Raw genomic sequence first — 22285 nt, 5'->3', positions numbered from 1 at the left:
TGTAATGACCTTTTATTATAGTGCAATCCCTTTCCTAATAACATTTGCTCTGCAAAAAAATTATTTCACTTTCAGATGGTTTATTGGGGGCAGCCCATAGCCCTTTGCTACATAAAGAAACAGGGAGAATGTAAACCTAGACAGACCCTTAAAGGATAATGCAAAGAGAGAATTCTGAAAGTTCACTGTAAGAACTGGAAACACATACCCGCCTGCTGGTTCATAATGGCACCATGTTTTTTTGTAATCTGAGTAAACAGTGTGTTTTGGGTGAGTTCATTTGTATCTTTTGCAGCCTACCTAGTAAAATGACGTTTTAAGTCAGTCATAACTTAGGACAGATTTCCCCTGGAAGACTGAACTGTAGAGTCCTTGAAGTCATTATAATTTGTCCATTATTAGTAATTTAAGGAGACTGTGGCTTTCTAAAAAAAATCTACAAAGAATGAACCCATAGCTGTTTATCAGACAGTGTGAGAGCAAAGCAGAACTGCTGCTTCTGATGAGAAGTAATGCTAGGTCTATGTACAGATACATCGATCCATGGTCTTTATGGAACCTGCCACGCCAGCCCTGCCCATGATATAATCAAGAGCAACTGAACGTAGGATGGAGTGGTCAGGCTAGCAACATGAAAATACGTTTTCACTTAACCTGAATTGTTCCAAATCAACCTAACGTAGTAGGAATGATAATGATAAATGTCACGCTCTGCCTTGCAACAACTTCACCCTGCACAAGAGCACAGTGTACGCCTGTACTGATATCAAACCTCTAGAAAGAGAACCTGTTAAAACACCAGCACTATACGGTTGGTCCCAGCATTTCAGTGATATGCTCTAAATGAAATGCTTTCTCTACTCCCCCTCCTGCCTTTGATCAAAGGATGGGTCTTTCTTATGGCTCCTCTCTCCTGGTGTGGATTTCCAGGCTGGAGGTGGAGAAGCCCAGTCAGTGTGACACTCCCCTCCTTGGAGCTGTCATGAGCCATAAAAAATCCTTCCCTTCTCAAACTTCTTCAGCTTGAATCCTGCAGGATTTGCATCAGAGGCAGAATGTCAGAACAAAACTCTCCAATTCAAGCGGATAGCCTTCCCAGACAGGATATAAAAACAAACCCCAGCCACACTGCCAACCCTGTGTTGCTCATGACCCAAATGGATTCCCGGGACAAGTGGAGCAAAAAAATGGATTTTCTTTTATCAGTGATTGGATTTGCTGTAGATTTGGGCAACGTCTGGAGGTTCCCTTATATCTGTTATCAGAACGGAGGGGGTAAGGACACAGCTTTATTTTTGTAATCCTCTTCTAAAGAAAAGAAAGTGACTTTTTATTTTTCAAATTTTAAAAATGTATTATTTCTTTCTTGTTTAGTTGGTTCTTACAGCATTTATTGTGAACCCAGAAAGTTCAGTGAATGACAAAACTTCTGCTGGGATTTGTCTCTCTTTTCTGTTTTACCTGCTCTTATTTTAAATATCTTTCCAGCAATGCTGATCCTCATGAGATTAGAGGTGTGAATTTATGAATATGGGAGGGGAAGTGCAATTTTTATGGTTAATATAGAAGTTTTTAAAAAAGAAAACGGCAAATGACAAATGGGACCAAAAAGATCAAATCCTGTGTGGTTGTTGTTAACTTTGCAGTCTTCCCAGTTTGAGAAACTGATCACTTGTGATGGTTTACATTTTAAGATCATAACTTCAAATGTCCAAAACATCCTTGCTTTAAGATTACTGTGCAGGATTACAGGTGTATGGCTAGCACAGTTATGGGCTTGAAAAATAAAGCCAAATAGCTCCTTAAGGAGCTGTCCATGGTACTAGCCTTCAGAACTAAATAAAACAGATTTCAGCAGTTCAACCAATTAATTAAACATTCCGATTATTTCTTTCTGATAGAAATAATTACCTGAAAGTTCAAGACAAACCAGAATCCTGATTTTAGAACAGGTTTCCAGCAACTGATGAGCAAACAAACTGTTTTAAATAAACAAGAGTAGAAAAATCCTTTTTAAGAAAGTGAAAATGTGGAAATGAAGACTTTGTGTTGTTTGCAGAAGACACAGTGGATTCCACTGCCAAAAGCCATGGCCATTTGGGTATCACACCTTCATGCACGGCAAATTAGAAGAAAATAATTAATGCCAGGCTACACACTGCAGGCTGGATTCTGATCTCCATTTCAGCCATGTAGATCCAAAATATCTACACTGAAATCCATGGAGTTATTCTGGATTAACCCCAGTGAAACTGAGGGCAGCCATTAGCTCCTTGCTGGTCAATTTGGCCTGAGCATATTTTTCTTAAATGTGCCAAGTAAATATAAATGTAAAGCCATTTAATAAAACTGTCAAAACAATCACAGGGTGTCTTTAATAAAGGAAAGAAAGAGGAAATGGCACAAAGAGAGAAGTAGAGAGAGGGGGGAGAGAGAGAGAGAGAGCACACATCAGATCTGATTGGTTCGTCACTTATGCTCCTAATATACATTAATAAAAGTAATTGTGTTTTAACTGGCTTTCCTTCCTCGCAGACATTCTGCTTTTGTCACACAATAGAACTTACAGAACTATTTGCACTCTCATGAAAAGGCCATTCCCTAAGCTCTCCTTCCAAGACCAACCCTCTGCTTTCATAAAAGCCAGTTTCTGAGCTTCTCTCCCTCCAGAAAATTGAATGCGGTGTCAGTTGTTACAGTTGTGGGCTGCAAGTTACCTACAAAGTAAGAGGAAACTTTCAAACTCTGTCTACTGTGAACACGTTTCTTTTTTTATTAACATTTAAAACGCTCCCTGAAAGTAGCAAATAGCAACGGCAGCTAGCACAGCCTTGCTTCCGTCAGGAGTTTGCAGCCTTTGCCTTCCTTGCAGAGAGAGGTGCCCAGCATTGGTTCTCTCCCTTGGCAAATGATCAGATTCTATACAGAGCAGGCTAGAGAGACTGTAGTGAACCAGGTCTCAATCCTTTTATGCCTCTGTTCGCATTTCATGCGACTATTCCTGCTGACCTCCAGTAGGACGCACACGAATTGCTGCAGCAGTACTTGTCGGGGGGTGGGGGGGGTCATTGCTCCTGGCAAGATATCAAATACAGATTTCAAGCAACAGGCTGTTCAGCCTAGTTTCTAGCTCCTTTAAGAGGCGCTCTGGGGTCCTAGTTGTACATAAAAACATAAGAACGGCCAGACTGGGTCAGACCAAAGGTCCATCTAGCCCAGTGTCTTGTCTTCCAACAGTGGCCAATGCCAGGTGCCCCAGAGGGAATGAACAGAACAGGGAATCAAGTGATCTACTCCCTGTCGCCCATCATCAGCTTCTGGCAAACAGAGGCTAGGGACACCATTGTACACAGGATTGTTTGTGCCTCTCCAACTGACAGCAGTAAAGGGTGGAGTTACAGTGACTGAAAACAGCCAGCCACTAAACAGCATCATCCCCTTTCGGGCTAATGGACACTCTGACACCGCTGGGGCAGCAAGTGCAGCTTTTGTGATTAGTGCTTGAAATCTGTGGTCAGAAATCCTGCTAGGAAAGACTGACCTGGCTTCTACAAAAGGTGGCCAGTGGCAACGGATGCTCGTGTTTGGGCGCGGGATGCCATTTATTCCTGCCCAGTTGTTGCAGTTTGCTCATGCTTGAAAGGACCCGGTCAGAAGAGAGAGCGTGGTTTTGAAGCATCCTTCCCCAGCTTACCAAGAATGAGACTGCTCAGTGGAGCTGAAAGAAGTGTGGGCTGCCGTGTACTTTGTCAGGTGCTGGTTGTTTTCTTTGTGCTGTGCAGAGCAGGGGCTGGCAGCCTTCCCCTTTACAAACGTTTCACTTTCCCGCTCTCTTGCCCTTGCCTGACACCACTGAGGTTTGGAGTCAGTCTTTTGACACCATGAGGGAATCTATAAGCCCATGCTCCTGTGCACAGAGCTCCAAAAGGGGATGGAGTCAGAGCTTCCCTTCCCCTTGGGGCACCCTCCTGGGGAGTAATAAGCTGCATCCTGCACAGGTTCAGCCTTTGTAGACCTGGGAGCTCTGGGTGGCATTCTGTATCTGCAAGGTACAATGCTTCCCATTGCTTCCCCTGCTCAGCGCAGCTCCGCCCTGCCCCTCACTCTGGGCTGTGCTTAAATGGTACGACCCAGCTGAGCCAATAATAACCAAGCTCTATATCCCATCTGCACCGGTTGCCACGTGGCTATGCCTGTTCTGATTGTAAATGAAGAGTTCAGTACAATTCTTCCATTCTCCTCCCCCTTGAGACCCAGCGTCATTGGTTACATGACCTCATGTTACCACCGCTATGGTTTAAATTACAGTTGTGCTCAGGGTCAGTTCCCATTGTGCTTGGGGCTGTACAGACATCTAGCAAGACACCGTCCCTGTTGCTGGCTGCTGTGGTAGCTCAAGCCCATCCTGTGGCCCGGGAGTGGGGCAATGGTGGGGATGAATAGCCACGAATTCCCTTGGGATCCAGATCACTTTCCTTCACTGCCTCCACTTGCACGGATCTGATGCCACTGCAGCCTTTCAGCTGCTGAGCAGGCATTTTCGCCCTTGTCTTCCAGCTTTCTGGGGTCAGTGCGACACTGGCATATTGGAAAATGTGTTTAATGAGTCCTCGCTCTTGGATTCCCAGCCTGAGTCTGCAGTTGCAGGGGGCTTAGATAGTTTCGAGAAGTATCCAGATTTCTGGATGCTGATCCAAGCAGGAACCCTACATCTTTGCAGGTTCACCCCCACCTTGTCATGTACCTTCCTGAGCAGAAGGAGTTAAATGTCCCTTGTTCACATTCACAGGAACTCATGTGATACCCACATCTCCCTACATGACCCCTTGCCAGTGACCATTCATCTAAAGGAAAACCCCACATGTGCACTGGGTAGTATAAAACAGCCATTTCCTCGGATATAGGACTTTCAGAGAGAGGAGCCGTGGGGGGTAAGTTAACTAATCCCAGTAGGGTATTCTGATGAATAGAGAGAGCAGTTCCAGTTAGAAAGAATCCAGTGGGCACAAGTCTAACCCTGGTAATTACAGCATTGTTATGAATAATGCAAATTACAGCATTAATTATTGAGTTCATTGAGTGACGATACATATTCATTGGGATTTTGTCTGTAGAGCCTTTAAAACCTGAAAGGTGCTTAATATCTCATTCTCTCCCTTCCGATCGTCTGCATTGCCCAGTGTTACAGCCAATCCGTCTGTTCCTGGCTAAAATTGGGCCCCTTTACGTACAAGTAATGATACAATCGCATACAAACTTCAGAACATCCAACCACTCATAAAAGCCAGTGTGTTACCACAGCTCATAGGGAGAAAACATTGATTCATTGGCTCCGTTACAAGCATGCATGTACCCTGATAGTGTTGTTGAGAATTTGCAGTACGTCCCACAGACACTGAGCCCACTCAGTAAATGATCTCTCATCTACATTCCCACATATTGCATGGAAGATGGGCCAAATTCACCTTTTGTGTAACTCCACCAGCATCAACTCCCCAGGAAGCTGGGGGATTGGTACATACCTACCTGTTTGCAGGCAGGTCTGCTACCTAAATGGGTCCCTTGTTGTCAGGGTTCGGATGTCGATGTGGGCTGTGTAGGAAGAGGTCTTTTCCAGTGCTGCCATGAGGGGTGCAGAGCCCTTGTGCAACCAGCCCTCTGTCAATGAGGTAGCAGGAAAGTCACAGCTGTAACTTCGGGGTGCAATCCTGGCTCTGTTGAAGTCAATGGGAAAACTCCCACGGACTTTAGTAGGGCAGGATTTGAGGTCAGGTGCCTGCCCTGGGCTCAGAGAGGGGCAGGATCGGTGACTCAGTCCTGGAGCCGGGACATGCTCTTTCAAATAGATATCCCCAACCTGCCTGGCTGGCTTGTGAGTCTGCCTTTGCTGCTGTGGATGCCATGATGTTCTGTGGTGGTTTTGCCTCTCTCTCTGCAGGGGCCTTTCTCATTCCTTACACTCTGATGGCCATCTTTGGAGGAGTACCTCTCTTCTACATGGAGCTGGCCCTGGGACAGTTTCATAGGACAGGAGCTATCTCCATCTGGAAACGCATCTGTCCCATCTTTAAAGGTGAGACACCCTGCCCCCACCCTGGAAACTCAACATTCACTTAGCATTAACGGGCTGTGTCCTCTGCTTTGCCAGAGAAATTAAGGTAAATAGGAGTCCTGCTGAAGGTAGGTACATTGTCACCCCTTGTGAGATGCATCTGCAGTAATATTATAGCTCACAGATAACACCTCTTCCATGTCTCAACTGCCCCTCCTTCCCGGCACACAGAGCCTTGCAGCACATGGCTGTCCAAGCTCCCCAGATCCCTGACCCCACTCCCGGGATTCCTTCCCCTTCTCATTTCCCTTCCCCCAACCTGTTCCCCTGCTCCTCGAAAAGCAGCAGTGTCCAAAATACGGAAAACCACAGAAATAAGTAGCTGTCACAATAGGGCAAATTCATCCCAGATGTAACTTCATTAACTGGCTTGACACAACTAACTACTAGCAGTGCATGGGAATAAAGCTCCAATCCCTGGAATCCGTGCTCTGTGTACAGCTCTCACTCAGTCCCATGGAGTTATGCAGGGATGCCATGGCTGATGTGGAAGAGAACCAATATGCATGGACTGCCTGGTTCCCAGGGACCCCATGATGTGCTCCTCTGAAGACCTCGCCCTTCTCTGCACACAGGCATTGGCTTTGCTATTTGCATCATCGCCCTATATGTCTCCTTCTACTACAACACCATCATCGCCTGGGCCTTGTATTATTTCTACTCCTCCTTCACTGGTACCCTGCCCTGGACAAGCTGTGACAATCCCTGGAACACCCCCAACTGCACCAACTACTTTGGAAAGAGCAACGTGACTTGGACCACCTTCTCTAAGTCACCAGCAGAAGAGTTTTATACGTAAGTGCATGTAAGTGGATTACGTGACTGGGCGAGGAGGGAATCTCTTGCTCATTGGCATCCAGTCACCACAGCGCCTCAGCATGAGGGCCTACTGTGCAGAGTAGCAGAGGGAATGATCCTTGGCATTTCCGTTTTAGGCACACACATAATAACACTGCTTTATATTTTCATTTGGGACTCTCAGCAAGATTTACAAACATGGTTCCTGCTGCTCCATGTGGTGAGTAAGTAGTATTACCCTCATTTCACATGCCGGGAAACTGAGGCATAGAGTGGTTACGTGATTTGCCAACCCCTAGGCCGGTATACACAGTGAGCCAGGGACTGGGTGAAGAGCAGCATGTAGGAGTCCCAGCACTTAGGTTTCGGCCTTGCCCTCTCGACCGTGGTTCCTACAGGTCTGTCACAGCTTGACAATGTTCCTTCTGGCGAAGGGCATTCTGGACTGTGCATGCCAGGGGCAGAGTGTCAGATCTGACCATTACATCAGCCTACCAGTGGACAATGGCTCAGCATTTCCTTCTCTTTCTTGTATTAGTGACTAAGTCGCCGGGGTTTTTTGCCACAGGAGAAAGGTCCTTGAGATTCAGAAATCCAGTGGCCTGTATGACGTTGGCGGGATCCGCTGGCAGCTTATCCTTTGCCTTTTTCTCATCTTCACGATTGTTTACTTCAGCCTGTGGAAAGGAGTGAAAACCTCAGGGAAGGTAAGGAGGGCTCCCACACTGGATCTTCCTGGCAGCGTCCGAATGAGTAATAACATCATATTTCAGTGCAGAGGCATCATACGGCTAACGCAGAGCCTGGTGCATTAACCCTCAGGGCCTGCTGGATAGATGCACACCCCTAGCACTTGGCATCTCACAAGCAAGCACCTCAGCAGAGGAGCTTGGTACAGCGCATTCACTGCGCTTGTGATCTGCTGTAATGGATGGGACTCCTTGACAGAGCAGGGATTGCATATTGCCAAAGGTCTGCCACCCAAGGATTGCTCACCCATGAAATATGGGAGTCATTTCAATAATAAACACACATGAGAACTCTGGCATCTGATCCCTGGCAATCTGCAAATAAAAGAAAAAAGGCAAAATTCATCCAATATATTGTAACTCATATCTGCTCTGCCGCCATGAGACAGTCTATAAGAAATGCAGGTGGTTTTCTCCTACAGTCTGTCTGCCTCATGTTCTCACTGCCCCAAAGCTTGCAACGATGGTACTCACTCCAGTTCAGTGCTAAATACAGTCCCTTTCAACAATTTAAGGTGCCCTTGAAACTGGGCACTCCTTGCTTGCCAGCCATAATTGTGGGGTTCTGTCTGTACGCTGTACTACAGTCTGCAGAAGAATAAATGGGAAGCGGAAGCAAAAAACACACCTCCTGGCCTGATTTCCAGCAGTGCTGGGTAGAGTTGTGCAGATAACTGATTTTTTGATTCAATGGCAAGTAAAAAAAAAAAAATCACTCCAACCCCAAAACAAATTTTTTTAAACTTTTCAGTGACTCAAAAAGTTGAAAAAAATTATGTGGGGTTGAATGAATTGTTTTGCTTTGATTTCAAGCATTTAAGGGTTTGTTTTAATTTAAAAACAAAAACAAAAACAAAGTTGAAGGAACTTTCAAAACAAAAAGTCATTTTGAATTGAAAAATTGAAACATTTTGACTTGTTCAGAAGCTGTGTCTGGTTTTTAACTGAAACAAGTCAGCCAAACCGACATAGATTCCCCAAACATTTTGATGTTGCCGAATCTGCATTTTTCACTGACACAAGATTTGTCGGAAACGTGGTGGCCCGCTCGTGCGGTGCCCACTTGGAGTCAGTGGGGGCTCAGCACAAATCAGGCCTCCAGAATAAGCACATAGCATAGAATGTTGTTGTTAGGATCAATTAGGGTAACCTCTGTTCCGACTGTTATATCTGAATGATCAGTACATGCCGAGCCCCTGAGCACACACTTCCCCCACCTACTCCCAGGTCAGGCATGGGAATGCCTAGTTGTAAGATCTAAGTCTTGCAAAGACTACATGAGGTCCATCTAGCTATTTCCCTGCCAAAGTTGTTACTAAGTCCCCCACAAGCTGTATCTATCATCCTTTCTCAGCAGTGCAGCATCACCTGGGAGGTGTGAAATTACTTCCTACGTTTGCCAAAGGCAATGAGCGAACCCATTCTAAGCTCACTGCACCACTGATCAGCAAGCCAGGCGCAGACTCTAACGTCACTGGGGTTTGGAGAGTCATTTTCTGACCTCCCCCAGCTGAGCGATCATTCCAAACAGTGGCCACCAAAACTGAATTCCGTTCGTCTCTCACCAGCTCAGACACAAAGACGGGAGGCCATTTGACACAGAGCATTGGTGACAACCCTGCGAATATCTGCATTAATATTCTTTGCTGGATGTGACCTAGAAGAGCTGCCGGCGTCTGTCTCTCCTGCTCACTGAAACCCTTGTCTGGTCTCTCCTTTCAGGTGGTGTGGGTGACAGCTACGCTGCCTTACATCGTCCTCCTCATACTGCTGGTTCGGGGAGCTACTCTGCCAGGGGCTTGGAGAGGGATCGTCTTCTATCTCAGACCCGACTGGGAGAAGCTCATGAGCACTGCTGTAAGTTACACCCAGCAGAGCCTCTTCACAGGCTCTGACCTGCTCAGGAGCACTCCTTGCTGCTGGGGGTTTGTTGTATTTAGTGATGTGCACAGGAGCCACCCAAGAGCCTGGAAGATGCTAAGACAGGTTCAGTGCTCTGTTTCATTTTTATATTTAAAACCATTTCTGTGATGTCAGAGCTGGCTTGACAGCCCTGGAGACATCAGGCCTCTGCTTGTCTATCCCAGGACAGGTATAGCATGGACAGACATAGGGTAAGCTCCACACATGCCAGCCCAAACTCAACAGTCTTGGCTACATGAGGGACAATCAGATGTGTAGGATCTCTGCCAGCACCAGCCGGGCTGGAGGTTGTTGTGTTGACTGGACATGGGCCTTCTTCTGCCATGTCGCCTCCTGCTGCTCTGAGTGCGACATAATGGTAACATAGCCCTAACCATACTGCCCTTCACTGCTGGAGCTACAGGCTGGGGCTACGTCAGGCGGGGCCTTAAAGAACACAAGAACGGCCACACAGGGTCAGACCAATGACCCATCTAGTTCAGTATCCTGTCTTCCGACAGTGGCTGGTTCCAGGTGCTTCAGAACAGGGCAGTTACTCCCCTGTCATCCAGTCCCAGCTTCTGGCAGTCAGAGATTTAGGGACACCCAAGGCATGGGGTTGCATCCCTGACCATCTTGGTTAATAGCCATTGAGGGATCTATCCTCCGTGAACCTATCTAGTTCTTTTTTGAACCCAGTTCTACTCCTGACCTTCACAACATCCCCTGGCAAGGAGTTTCACAGGTTGACTGTGCGTTGTGTCAAGAAGTACTTCCTTTTGTTTGTTTTAAACCTGCTGCCTACTAATTTCATTAGGTGACCCCCCTGCTTCTTGTGTTATGTGCAGGGGTAAATAACACATCCCTAGTCACTTTCCCCACACCAGTCATGATTTTATAGACCTCAAACATATCCTCCCTTAGTCGTCTCTTTCGTAGGCTGAACAGTCCCAGTCTAAAGGCAAGGACAAAGACTTGTAAGCAATGTGGTAGAGAAGGGGGGACTCAGAGGGAGGGGCTGATGTGATCAGAGCAACCAATCAGAGGGAGATGATGCGAGCAGCAGCATTAAATGTGCTTAATGTGACATTAATTGCACCTCCTGGATCTCCCATCCTCCCACATGATGGTACATCTGCTGTATCCACCTCAACTGCCTTTAAATGCCACCCCAACCCCCCCAGCAGCTAGTGCTTGCGGATTCATTTGGCAGAGACTCCCAGCACAGATCTGAGACCCAGAGAGTAATGGGGTCATTATTCCTTCAGAAAATAGAGGCGCACTGGACAAGCTCTTGGAAATGTAAATCTTTAATTGAATCACCCATCTCATTTGCCGTTGAGTGTTATTTATGTTGTGTTTTCGCCCTATCTTTGTAAAGCTGGCCTGACAACAGACTTCCTGTCTGTAATTAGTGCAGAGCTGCACTTGAGAATTTTCATTAAAGGTAATCAGTGATATACTTTCCAATTAAAACCTTTCAAAACAGATACACAGCCAATCATGCTGCAGCCACCACTTCTTCCAGGAACTGTGAGCCAAGCCCCTGTGTAGCTGGATGCCAGGAGAGGGTTCAGGAGTACTGCAGTTTCACATCCTCATCCCTTCTCTCATCCTGATTTCTCTGCTTAGATTGCAGCTGAATTAGGTGTCATTGCTCAAGTTCTCTGCTGCTAAATTACCCTTGGAAGGACACCTGCTTCCCTTCATCCTAGAAGAGCTGTCTCCCCAACTCCTCCCTATGTCTGGGGTGTCCTTCCAGGAGGAATTGGAGAGCAAGGGTAAGCAAGGGAACCACATCCAAAAACAGTATTCAGGAAAATATATTTAAATAGGGGTCACCAATGTGACACACAGCCCAAGGGCTCATCTGCACTGGGACCTCACATTGTGTTAAAGCCGGTCCCTGAGCTGCATGGGAACTATTACATTTACACACGTAACACCTGTCGTCATTGTGAGAATGGTGCAGAGGGGCTACAGTGTAAACAAGAATCTAGCATGGAGCATTCAGCGTTGGAGCAGCTAGTGGATCCCTGGGGCTAACCATGACCTGCTGACATGATACCCTGTCTATACTCAGTTGAGTCTAATACCATGTTAGTTATCACCACTCCTCTTGGTCATGCTCCAGAGTGATGCAATTGCCCAGCGCAGATGGGTCCTGAAAAGAGCAGACATACACATGAGGCATGGTGCCTCAGGCACCCTGGCCAACCTGGAATTTTTTCTGCGCTTTCAAAATGAGGCAAAAGGCAAATTTCAGAAACAGATGGTAAGAGGTGCACTCCATTACACACTGCCTGGGAGTCAGAGAGAACGCAAAGGAAGCTGACCTATTTGTGGTGCCCAGATTCACACCCCCTGCCACTGTCTCCCTGAGAGTGGGAGGCGGCCAGTGTGTGTTTGGGAGATGGGCTTCCTGGCCGGGTCACAGCCCCTGGGATCCACCTGGTCTCCTGCGTCTAACCAGTGTCTCTGCTTCTTTGGCCAGGTTTGGGTTGACGCTGCTGCCCAGATCTTTTTCTCCTTGGGCCCAGGATTTGGTGTTCTTCTCGCGCTTGCCAGTTACAACCATTTCAACAACAACTGTTACCGGTAAGAAACCGCAGACTCCACCCTGGCAGAATAGCCAGAAGCAGGGATGTGAGCTGAGCCTCCCATGTGCAGCAGAACACGCAGAAAACTCAGCCACATCTCTGCACGGGCTAGCGCAGGGCAGGCTCCCTCCGGTGGGCCTGCCGCTTGTCCCCCCTTCTTGCCTGCAGGTGAGAATCCTAGTCCTTTGGCTCCTCATTCCCCCCAGTGCAAATGGAAGAACCAGAGGAGCAAGTTCTTAGAACGGGGTCCCCAGTTCATCTCTGCCAGGTACAAAGGTGCAGGTGCAAGTTCTGAAGGCACAAACTGCACCTGCAGAAGGGCGGCTGGGCCTCTGCCTGAGCAAAAATACTCCTGAAAGTGCAATTCCTGTGTGGTCAGGCAGCGCACCCCGAGCCACATCACGGCAGGACAGCGAGCCCAAGCCTCTGCCAAGGGCCTCCAGCTACCCTCTTGCTCACATGCACTGGTGAGGGAGGGTATCGGCAGCCACTTCTCTGCTGCCTGGGAATGCTGCTTCTAAGCAGCTAGGCACCTTTCAGTGCATTCCCAGAGGGCACTGGGGGCTTTCATGGGATTGCTCAGCTGGGTGGGTCTTAGAACTGTCTCTGCCCTTCAGAAAGAACCAGTTTCGTAGAATCTCAGGGTTGGAAGGGACCTCAGGAGGTCATCTAGTCCAACCCCCTGCTCAAAGCAGGACCAATCCCCAATTTTTGCCCCAAATCCCTAAATGGCCCCCTCAAGGACTGAATTCACAACCCTGGGTTTAGCAGGCCAATGCTCAAACCACTGAGCTATCCCTGCCTGCTGTTTCTGCACATATCGGTCACACCCCCAAGAGGCAGGGCCAGCCGCCCCAAATTATTCAGTGCTCTCATCCCAGCACCGGGGGAGACCATGCTGTCACCTGGACCGAGGGCTGCCTTGAACCAATTGTCACTGCAGGATCCAAACTTCCAGATGTGCAATCTTTGGGATCCTCACTGAGAGAGGAGCGGCCAGGCACTCTGGAGCGCTAATCCCAACTCTGACAGTGTAAAGCCTTCTCTGTTCTGCACGGAGCAGGCTGGGCAGCCCTCTGGCTCCTGGCTGGTTGTCAGTGTCCCAGAGATTGGACTTCCCAGGTGCAATGCAAATCCCAGCACTTACGCCGGTGGGTGCCCTACCCCGTGGTGCTTGGACTCTTAAGGAGATTCTGCCCGGCTCTTTGTTCATTCCTAAGCAAGCAGAGTTGTCCTTTCCAAACACGAATCCTGCCTCCAGAGCTGGAAGCAGCAGCAGTCCTGGCCACTCAGCCACATGGGAATGAATCCCTCTTGTGCCTCATGATGTGAGCGAACTGAACCCCACTGTTACAGCTCTTACACTTTATGGTTTCTTTGGGGAGGGGGATAAGGGGAAGGTTTTGGGCCTCTAGGTACTGGGGCTAGAAATACAAATGCAAAACCAGTTTTTGAAATACCTTGCCCTTCAAGTCACCCACTCCTGTTCTGCCTTCCAGAGACGCCATTGTCACCAGCGCAGTGAACTGTCTGACCAGCTTCCTGTCAGGGTTTGTCATTTTCACAGTGCTGGGCTACATGGCTGAAATGAGAGATATGGAGGTGGAAGATGTAGCAAAAGATAAAGGTTTGCCTCCCTTACACCTGTTAGCCTTGGAATAGCACCCTTCCCCTTAGCTCTGGCCAGCTCTGGATATCAGCAAGCTGCCTCTCTGGAACCATGCATTAGGGACTGGGGGTGAAACCAGCATACTGAGTATCAAGATCTGAGTTATGTCCCTTGCTTTGCTGTTTGACCCTGGGCAAGTCACTTCCCCTTTCTGTGCCTCAAATGTCCCCATGTATCATAAGGAAAGACCGTTCTGACCAACCTCACAGGGCTTAAATACTGTGTGTCCGTACAGTGATCACTGCATGAACGTTTAGATTCCAGACTATGACTTAGGTTGGAGCTTTCCTAGAAATGTCAAAGTGCTGGAGTCACACGGCTGCAAGTGAGAGCAGAATATGGTCCTCTGCAAGCTAACAAATGTGGGGTGAAGTTAGGGACTACTGTGTGCAGTGCCCACTATTGGTGACTACAGACACAGCAATGGCCAAAGCTGAAATGATTAGACTAAGCAAGAGCGAGGTCAATTGGGAAATGGAATAACCTGCCACAGGAGGGGATGGAATCCCCAGCAACCCAGGAAGGGACTGGTAATGCCTGGCAGGGATGAGTAAGGGCAAGATTTTCACAGACATTTATCTGCCACTCACGCGTTTGAAAATCTCCATCTAAATGTTTTTCCGGCATGGGAAGAAAATCACCTTACTTCTTCCAGCTTTTGCCATCATGAGCAGAAAGTAGATGCCCTGGGACTTTCATATCACAGACTATTTTCATAGCAACCGGATGGAAGGACATAACCTGATGTTCCCTTCTAGGTCCAAGTCTCCTTTTTATCACCTACCCTGAGGCCATCGCAAATATGGTGGGCTCTACCTTCTTTGCCATCATATTCTTCCTCATGATGATCACGCTGGGGTTGGACAGCACGGTAGGTACTTTGATTTCCCTATGGGGCGAGAGCAAAATGATCCAAGAAAGGCATGATTGTACATTCCAGGCCCCTCGCTCCCAAAAGGGTTATTTTGGGGTGGGACTTTTGGTCACTGCTATATATCATTCAAAATGGGGGGCGGGGTGCACAGGTGGGAGGGGGCAGGAAAGGTAACAAAGAATACGCCATCTGTACCTCTCTAAGTATGACCCAGGTGTGGAAGAACTCAACATGTCTTTGATTCCTCTCTGTTCAGTAAGGGCCTGATCCTGCTTCCCCCAAAGTCCATGTGAGTGGAATACTGGCTTCAAAAGAACTAGGACTGGGTCTTGAGCAATACTCCCTGTAGGCTGTGGGAGCAATGGGTGCTCAGCATGTCTCAGGATCAGGCCCTATTTCTATTTGGTGTTACTTGGCCTATCAATGTTCCTTACAAGCCCCTGAGATGCCAGAAGAACTTGAGCTTTGGTAAAGCTGGTTGGAAAATGGGAAAAAACAAAAGTGTAAAAGTTTTCACCAAAAAAAAAAAAAAGGTTTTTGTGTTCTATAAATTTCATTTCATTTGAACATTTTATTATAAGATTTCATGATTTTTTTTAAAATGTGAAAATAAACCAGGGTGAACCATGGTAAACCATGTTCCCCACAGTTGATAACATCTGTGCAGGAAATTGTAAATCAAACCCTGGGGAGGGGGTAAATTTTGCTCTCTGTTACATGGGTGTAAATCACAGAAAAGACCAATGAAGCTAATGAACCAACACACACATTAGTGGGATTGCACCAAGAGCAAAATTTCACCCTGTGTTTCATTTTTCTGGCTCACCCCAATGTCTCATCTGGCTGCTTTTGCAGTTTGGAGGCCTGGAAGCTGTGATCACGGCGGTAATGGACGAATACCCTCACATCCTAGCAAAGCAAAGGGAGCTGTTCGTACTTAGCCTCATCACCATATGCTTTCTGGGCTCTCTCACCACCCTTACACACGTGAGTAAGCCTGAGCCACATTAGATACTACCTCCTTCCTCTGCAGGCCCAACATCACAGGCTTTGCAAAAAGTTCAGCCAGGAAAACTGGCTACAGCTAACATAGAGCCCAGTTCAGATGATCTTTTCCAATCAGAATGACTTTGCATTTGTCAACATTGAATTTCCACTGCACCACGCATTCACCTGGCTTGGGAAGGTCTCTCTAGAGTTCTTCACAACTTTCTCCACCCTCAACTAGCTTGGCTAATTTTGGTCACTTGCAAATTTTGCTACCTTGCTGTCTATGCCATGTCCCAGATCATTAATAAATATACTAAACAACAGTCCTAGCCCAAACCTGAGGGAACCACGATGGGTCATTTATTGCTATTGGTTTTTCTCATGTCTCTTAGCCAGTTCATAACAAAGCTGTACCCCTCAGCCCAAAACTAATTAGTTTCCTTGAGTGTGGGACTTAGTCAAAGGCTTTCAGAAAGTCCAAATAAGCTTCATCAGCTGGCTCTCCGTTATCGGCTATTTTGCTGACACATTCAAAACACTCTAGTAGTTTGAAGTGTCCTTGTTTTCCTTTTCAGACCCCATGCTGCTTTGTTGGTATGTTCCTGTTCCATGTGGGGTGGAGGGTTAACATAGAACTCTTCTCTCCCTGTTTTTACATCTAGCTCCTCTTAACGTGTCCCAGCAGTCTCCCTTTATACTGACTCCCTCAATCAATCAGCCCCATGACGGGCACCTGAACCAATACCTTGAGGGAGAGAAAAAAGTCTCCTTCATTTTCTTCTTAACCCCTTCACGCCCAAGCAGCACATGGGGCTTGTTAGCGCCAGTGTGACTGGAAAGCTTGAGAAAACTAGTGCAATAGAAGTGGCTAAAATTCAGCATTGCACTTCCCGTGTAAGAGCCGCTAAAATTACAGCCTGCTTGTGTTTGTTATTCCAGGGTGGAGCATATGTTGTCAAACTGCTGGAGGAATTTGGTGCCGGTTGCTCAATTCTGGCGGTGGTGTTACTGGAAGCAATAGCTGTGTCATGGTTTTACGGTAAGGAGAAAAAAATCCCACTCCAGCACTAGGCTTATATTATGCACCAGAATAACCTATGGTCATGATCCTGCAAAGACTTACGCACTTGCTTTACTCCATGCACATGAGTAAGTTCCACTGACTTCAATGGACTCCCTGTGTATAAATGTTTATAGGAGCATGAATTGTCCAATGGCTGGGGCCAACGACGGCCACCTACACATGCAGCAGTTCCCAGCACTTTCATGAAACTCTTTCTAAATACGTCCTCTGCTCTGCATGTGCTGCCTGATTTCTCCCTGCCGTGACAGTGACGCCATGTCTGTGATTTTCCTGCCCCCTGCTTCCCCATATAGGAATTCAGAGGTTCTGTAACGATGTCAAAGCCATGCTGGGCTTCACCCCAGGGATATTCTGGAAGGTCTGCTGGGTTGCCATCAGCCCTGCCTTTTTAGCGGTGAGTATATTTGTCCCAAGCAAAAAATTAAGTTTCCAACTTTCCTTTAACCTTCTACCACGCAAGTCCCTCTCCGGCTTGCTGGAACTCTGGCATGCAGCCTGACAGCCTGTCACCCATAGATGCCCATGCAGTTTCCTGTCCAGTTCATGGTGACAGAGAAAACCACTTGGATGTGTCAGGGAGAAGGGCTGCTTATGGAAAGTCTCCCCTTTGTCTGTGGTAGCAAGAAATCAATAGGAAACTCTTAAGTTCAAAAGGGAGCATGACATGCTGTCTCTACTCACTGAGACTGTGTATTTGTCAAAGAAACGGCCATATAATATATGCTCAGGCTCATAAGAATCTATGTACCATGGGCCAAGCTCACAGCTGGCAGCTGCAATTCAGTTAAAGTCAACACAATCATGCCTGCTTACACCAGCAATGAATTTGGCCCTATCATTTCCCCCTTATAAAATAAAGCTATTGACACTATAGACTGAAATGTACTGTGGCTTAATCTGCCAAGTTTGCTATTTTAAATGCAACTCCATCTTTGTACTGGATCCATCACCTTTGAAGTGCTAACCTTTCACTGGACTTCAAAGAATGCCCCATCTGTAAAACGAGGAGGATATTCATATTACCTACTTTGCACAGGGAGAGGGATTGTGAGGATTAATTAATGTTTTCAGCACTTTGAGATTCTAGGTTGTCATCAAGGCAGAAGGAAAATTATTGAGTTATACCAATCAGACATGTGACTGGAGTGCTGTTTTCTTCATCTGATGAAAACCCCACAAACAAACTGGATCAGTGTTAGGAATATAATTCTGGGAAATGTCAGTTTAAAATCCAGACTAGCCGTTAAAGATTAGAATACAAATCACTGAGAAATAAGAGCATGAAGTTAGGCTGCACAATCCATTCATATTTACAGTGGGATTGGTGAGATGTTGTACGCTGATTTGATTTAATTGGAGAGTGAGTTCAAGGTGATGCTAGTATAATCATGAACAAATAATTCCAAGAGGAAAAAACCTAGTGATGCTGTTTTAAATGGCTTTGTGATATATCGCCACACATTGTGATATATCGCCACACTAGCTTTCTAAATTCTCCCAAACGCTACTGCCCCTCCATTCTGTATTTTATTTTCCTTTTTTGCCCTTAGAAGTTTTAAACAAACTCCTAGACTTCTAAGGCATGTGTGTGTGTGTGAGAGAGAGAGAGAGAGAGATTGCAGTGAATGTTCTGATGGTTCCATCAATACAGCAATATCTGTTCACATTATAAGTAGCAAAGTATCACACTGAAACCACAGCTTCTCCTCCAGCAGCAAACACTAACGAACTACCATTTCTAAACTCAATCCCAGGCCATTCCCCTTTAGTAGGAGACACTGACAGTCCACAGAGCACCTGAGTTGTAGCTGCTGAGCTCCCACCAGGCTGCATGAAGCTTGTGTACAAAATGCCAGCCCTCTATTGACATTCCTGGGGGAGTGGCATGGGGGACGGATAGGGACCCTCCCAGGGGCAGCCTGAATGGGATAAGTCTGGCCTCAGTCAAGTTCCTGGTGGACACATCACAAAACCAGCCTCAGAGCTGGCACCAACTGGCCCCTTTACTGGCAGCGCAGGCAGAGAGGCCACTGGCTGAATTGACTCTGGAGACTGAACTCTTCTTAGACCAGGGGTGAAACACATGGGTGGGGCAGAATGAAGAAGCTAGCACTGCTGCTGCCTGGGCTGGAGCAATTCTGGGGAGAAAGACAGTGAGTCTGTCTCCAGGACTGAGAGCGCAGGACCCTTCCCTCGCGCTAAACTCACTTGCAAATGTACCTAAACGAAGACGTTAAACTCACAAAGCTGAGGGCTAAATAATCCCCCAGAACTGATCCCCCGGGAATTCAATGAGGTTACACCAGGGATGAATGTACCCCCATGTGCTGGGGGGAGCTGGCACAGTACCTTGCACTGCAGAAGGGCCCATGACTTGCTGGTGGAGGCGTGGGGGCATCCCAGCTGGCCTGAAAGGAGTCTCTGCCTAACCACTGGCCTCTTTAGCCTTCATTGCTCAGACAATTTGTCAGATCGTGTGATGCAGAGCAGTGGCACATGACACATGTAAGAGAGGCCAAGTTAGCTGCTCAGAGGAGACTTGTCCTCTTCTGACATGTCCCTAATTAACCAGTTCCCTCTTCACAAGAGACACCAGGTCAGATTTATCCCCGGTGTGAATTCACTGAAACTGGCCGAGGGGTGGTTGTGGAGCATGTGACTTGTTGCGCTGTTCCATGAATGTGCTCGCCTGACGTTGGTTGTGTTATATGTTAACAGTTTATAATAGTCAGCTCTCTCCTGGACCAGCCACCGCTCATGCTGTTTGACTATCACTACCCCGACTGGAGTATCTCAGTGGGGTACCTCATAGGAGCATCGTCCTTCATCTGTATCCCTTTCTACATGGTGTACAAGCTGGTCTGGACTCCTGGATCCCTTAAACAGGTCAGGAAGAGCTAAGTGTCATGCGTCACAATCCTGTGTGGGTCAGATATTGTAGGAGCCAGAGTTTGATGCAACACAGCTTGAAAGACTTGAAAGGGGTCAAGTCTTCAACAGGCCGGCAGGGTCTGAAAGCTCTGTAGAGAAGTTCTGCTCATCCCCTAGTGACCTTGTTCACATGGCAATTAAATCATGACAGATTAAACTAGTTTTAAACTTGCCCAGGCTAGCACTGTTGGCCTGCCTGGCCTAGACCAGCAACAGTCATTTTAAAGCCTTTCTCGAGGCCTGGCTAGGGGACCATGGGGCCCCATCTGGAATATGGCTCTAATGGTTATCCCTGGTCTACAATGGTCAGAACTCCTCCCTGTTGTACCCCAATGAGTGAACTTGGCCCACTGGGTTTATATTGAATTAGCCTGAATCTTTCTAAAACCATGAGGACAAGCAGTTCCTCTCAAAGGCTTCAAACCCACGTCACACTGTAGTGACCAATCTGAGAGCAGCTCAGTAGGTTCCAAAGTCCCTCATTCCTCCTCAGCTGAGGGAAAGACCCCATCTCCCATCCACAGGGCTCCCACACCCCACGCACAATTACATTAGGGGCCGTCCTGCCCGAAGAGAAACCTGTCAGCATTAACCTTAGAGCACAGTGCACCCGCTGAGCGGTCGTACCATCATTTGTGATGGGCTTAAACTGCACCAGACAACATGGTGCCATCAACTATGTGAGAATCACAAGGATGTGTCCAGGCTTCTGGCATTTCAATGGCACGTGAGAGAGGCAGAGAAATGGCCCAGCTTTTGTCCCAACATGGCACCAGTTGCATTAGCCACGAGAGCCGTAGCTAACCCCCGGCCTTTTCTTTACTTGTATCCTCTAGCGTCTAGCAGTGTGCATTCGACCAGAGAAAGCCATACGAGACCAGCACGCGGATTCAGTATGTATGTCATCAGTGCCATAGTCCTACGGTGCACACAAAGGGACAATAGACTGCTGTTTGCCTTTACTGTTACTTACCAAACCAACTAAGGGACAGGGAAGAGAAAAGCTGTCATCACTGTTTAAATTGCTCCCCTGCTTCTCTCCTTAAGAGTTGTACTCACTGGCCAAAGCTCGCCACAAGGTGTGGAGAACACACCTAATCCACTCTCTGTGAGCCATGTCCTCCTTCCATAGCAGCTGTACACAAACTAGTAAAAGCCTGTACTGTCCATGTCTTAATAATGGGCTCGATCCAATCTTCATTGAAGGCAGTAAGTCTTTCTGCAACAAGAGCTGGATTGGCCCTTAAATGTGTCTGAAGTATAAATAAAATTTTAGTCTGAGCGGAAGCCTGTTTGTTATAGAATCACAGAGAGGTAGGCCAGGACGGGACCTCAAGAGGTCGTCTAGTCACCCCCGCCCCCCATGCTAGTCTGGCAACCACATTTATGAAGTGGGTTGTGCCCCCAACTCCCCTGTGACTGTACCATTGTTAGGCCCCAAAGTGGCTTCTTCTTCCATACCTGCACCATCTGCTTAAATGTTAGTTACGCCTTTGTAGACATGGTTCAGCTTGAGCCGAGGGCACAACAGACCCAACAGAACTCCTGCCTTTGGAAGCACAATTCCCGGTACCTGGTCTGCAGCCTCCTTTTCTCTGTTACAGCTCATTTGAGCATTCCACAAAGTGGAGCTGCTTGGATTGCCATGCCCAAACATCCCTGTAGCCATGGGGAGAACCACAGGATGGAACTCTATCTTGTGTTGTATTTAAACCTAAATCCACTTCCCTCCCATCACTCTTCAAGATTTTCCCAGCTGGGTTTCTTGTTATCAAGGAGATCTTGTTTAGAGAAAGGGTTTGCCCATCCTCGTCAACAGCCCTTCCTCCTCCCTCCTGCAGTGGGGTTTGGATGGTACTTCATTAACATTGCGCCATGACCTGGCTGCTAGATCAGACAGGTGCAGACAGTGGACTGCGGAGGAGGAATCTGTTCTTCACACACATGTAGGGGAAAGAACAGCCAGGTGGGGGGAGTAAATAGATGTGTGTACATAGTCTTTTTTTTTTTTTTTTTTTTTGCAATATTCTGAGCCAAATTTAACTGGCAAACAATGTGGTAAGTTCTGTATTAGATATAAATTGGCCAGAAAATAATGGTAAGGCATAGAGGAATGTAACTTGCATCAAAGTGTAGGTAGGTGTGCAAAACTAGAGAAGCTGACATGCTGAAGGGGCCCAGGAGTGTGGTGTATAACAGGAGAAACAACTCAGAGGAAAGCATAAGACAAAGTGAGGGCTTCATGGTGATTGCAGTTACCCTTTGTACATCCAGAGTAATTCCACTGACTTCACTCAAACTGCTCTAGTTTTACAGCAGGATAACTAAGATCACAATCTGGCCCAAAACGGTGCATGCCAAATCAGCACAAGTGACCCTCCCTTGCAACTGACATGCATTTGCTAGCCCCGAAACAGCATCCCCTGAATGTGGCAGACAGACTTCCATGGGAGGTGCACCTGGGTCTGGTATCAAAGTCCCCTTTCAAAGAGAAAACAAAGCACAAGTAGCAAGTATAACTCACTGCTGGGAGAGCAAAACAAGCTCCCCTCATTGTTCGCTTGTTTGAAAGTCAT

At 47.2% G+C, this 22285-nt stretch overlaps 1 protein-coding gene across 1 annotated transcript; it reads left to right on the top strand.

Annotated features, from left to right (window-relative positions):
* Positions 1–993: 993 nt before the first annotated feature.
* LOC125623113 (sodium-dependent serotonin transporter-like) lies at positions 994–21838 on the top strand. The gene is made up of 13 exons (XM_048821948.2): positions 994–1275; positions 5939–6073; positions 6688–6907; positions 7479–7617; positions 9382–9516; positions 12056–12159; positions 13661–13788; positions 14589–14701; positions 15560–15691; positions 16634–16733; positions 17072–17172; positions 19497–19664; positions 20546–21838. The coding sequence occupies exons 1-13, from the start codon at positions 1056–1058 to the stop codon at positions 20624–20626; spliced, it is 1776 nt and encodes a 591-aa protein (XP_048677905.1). The 5' UTR covers positions 994–1055; the 3' UTR covers positions 20627–21838.
* The last annotated feature ends 447 nt before the right edge of the window (positions 21839–22285 follow it).

Source organism: Caretta caretta, chromosome 15 (assembly GCF_965140235.1).
Source record: "Caretta caretta isolate rCarCar2 chromosome 15, rCarCar1.hap1, whole genome shotgun sequence".
NCBI lineage: Eukaryota > Metazoa > Chordata > Testudines > Cheloniidae > Caretta > Caretta caretta.
This window is presented reverse-complemented; position numbering and strand designations above follow the sequence as displayed.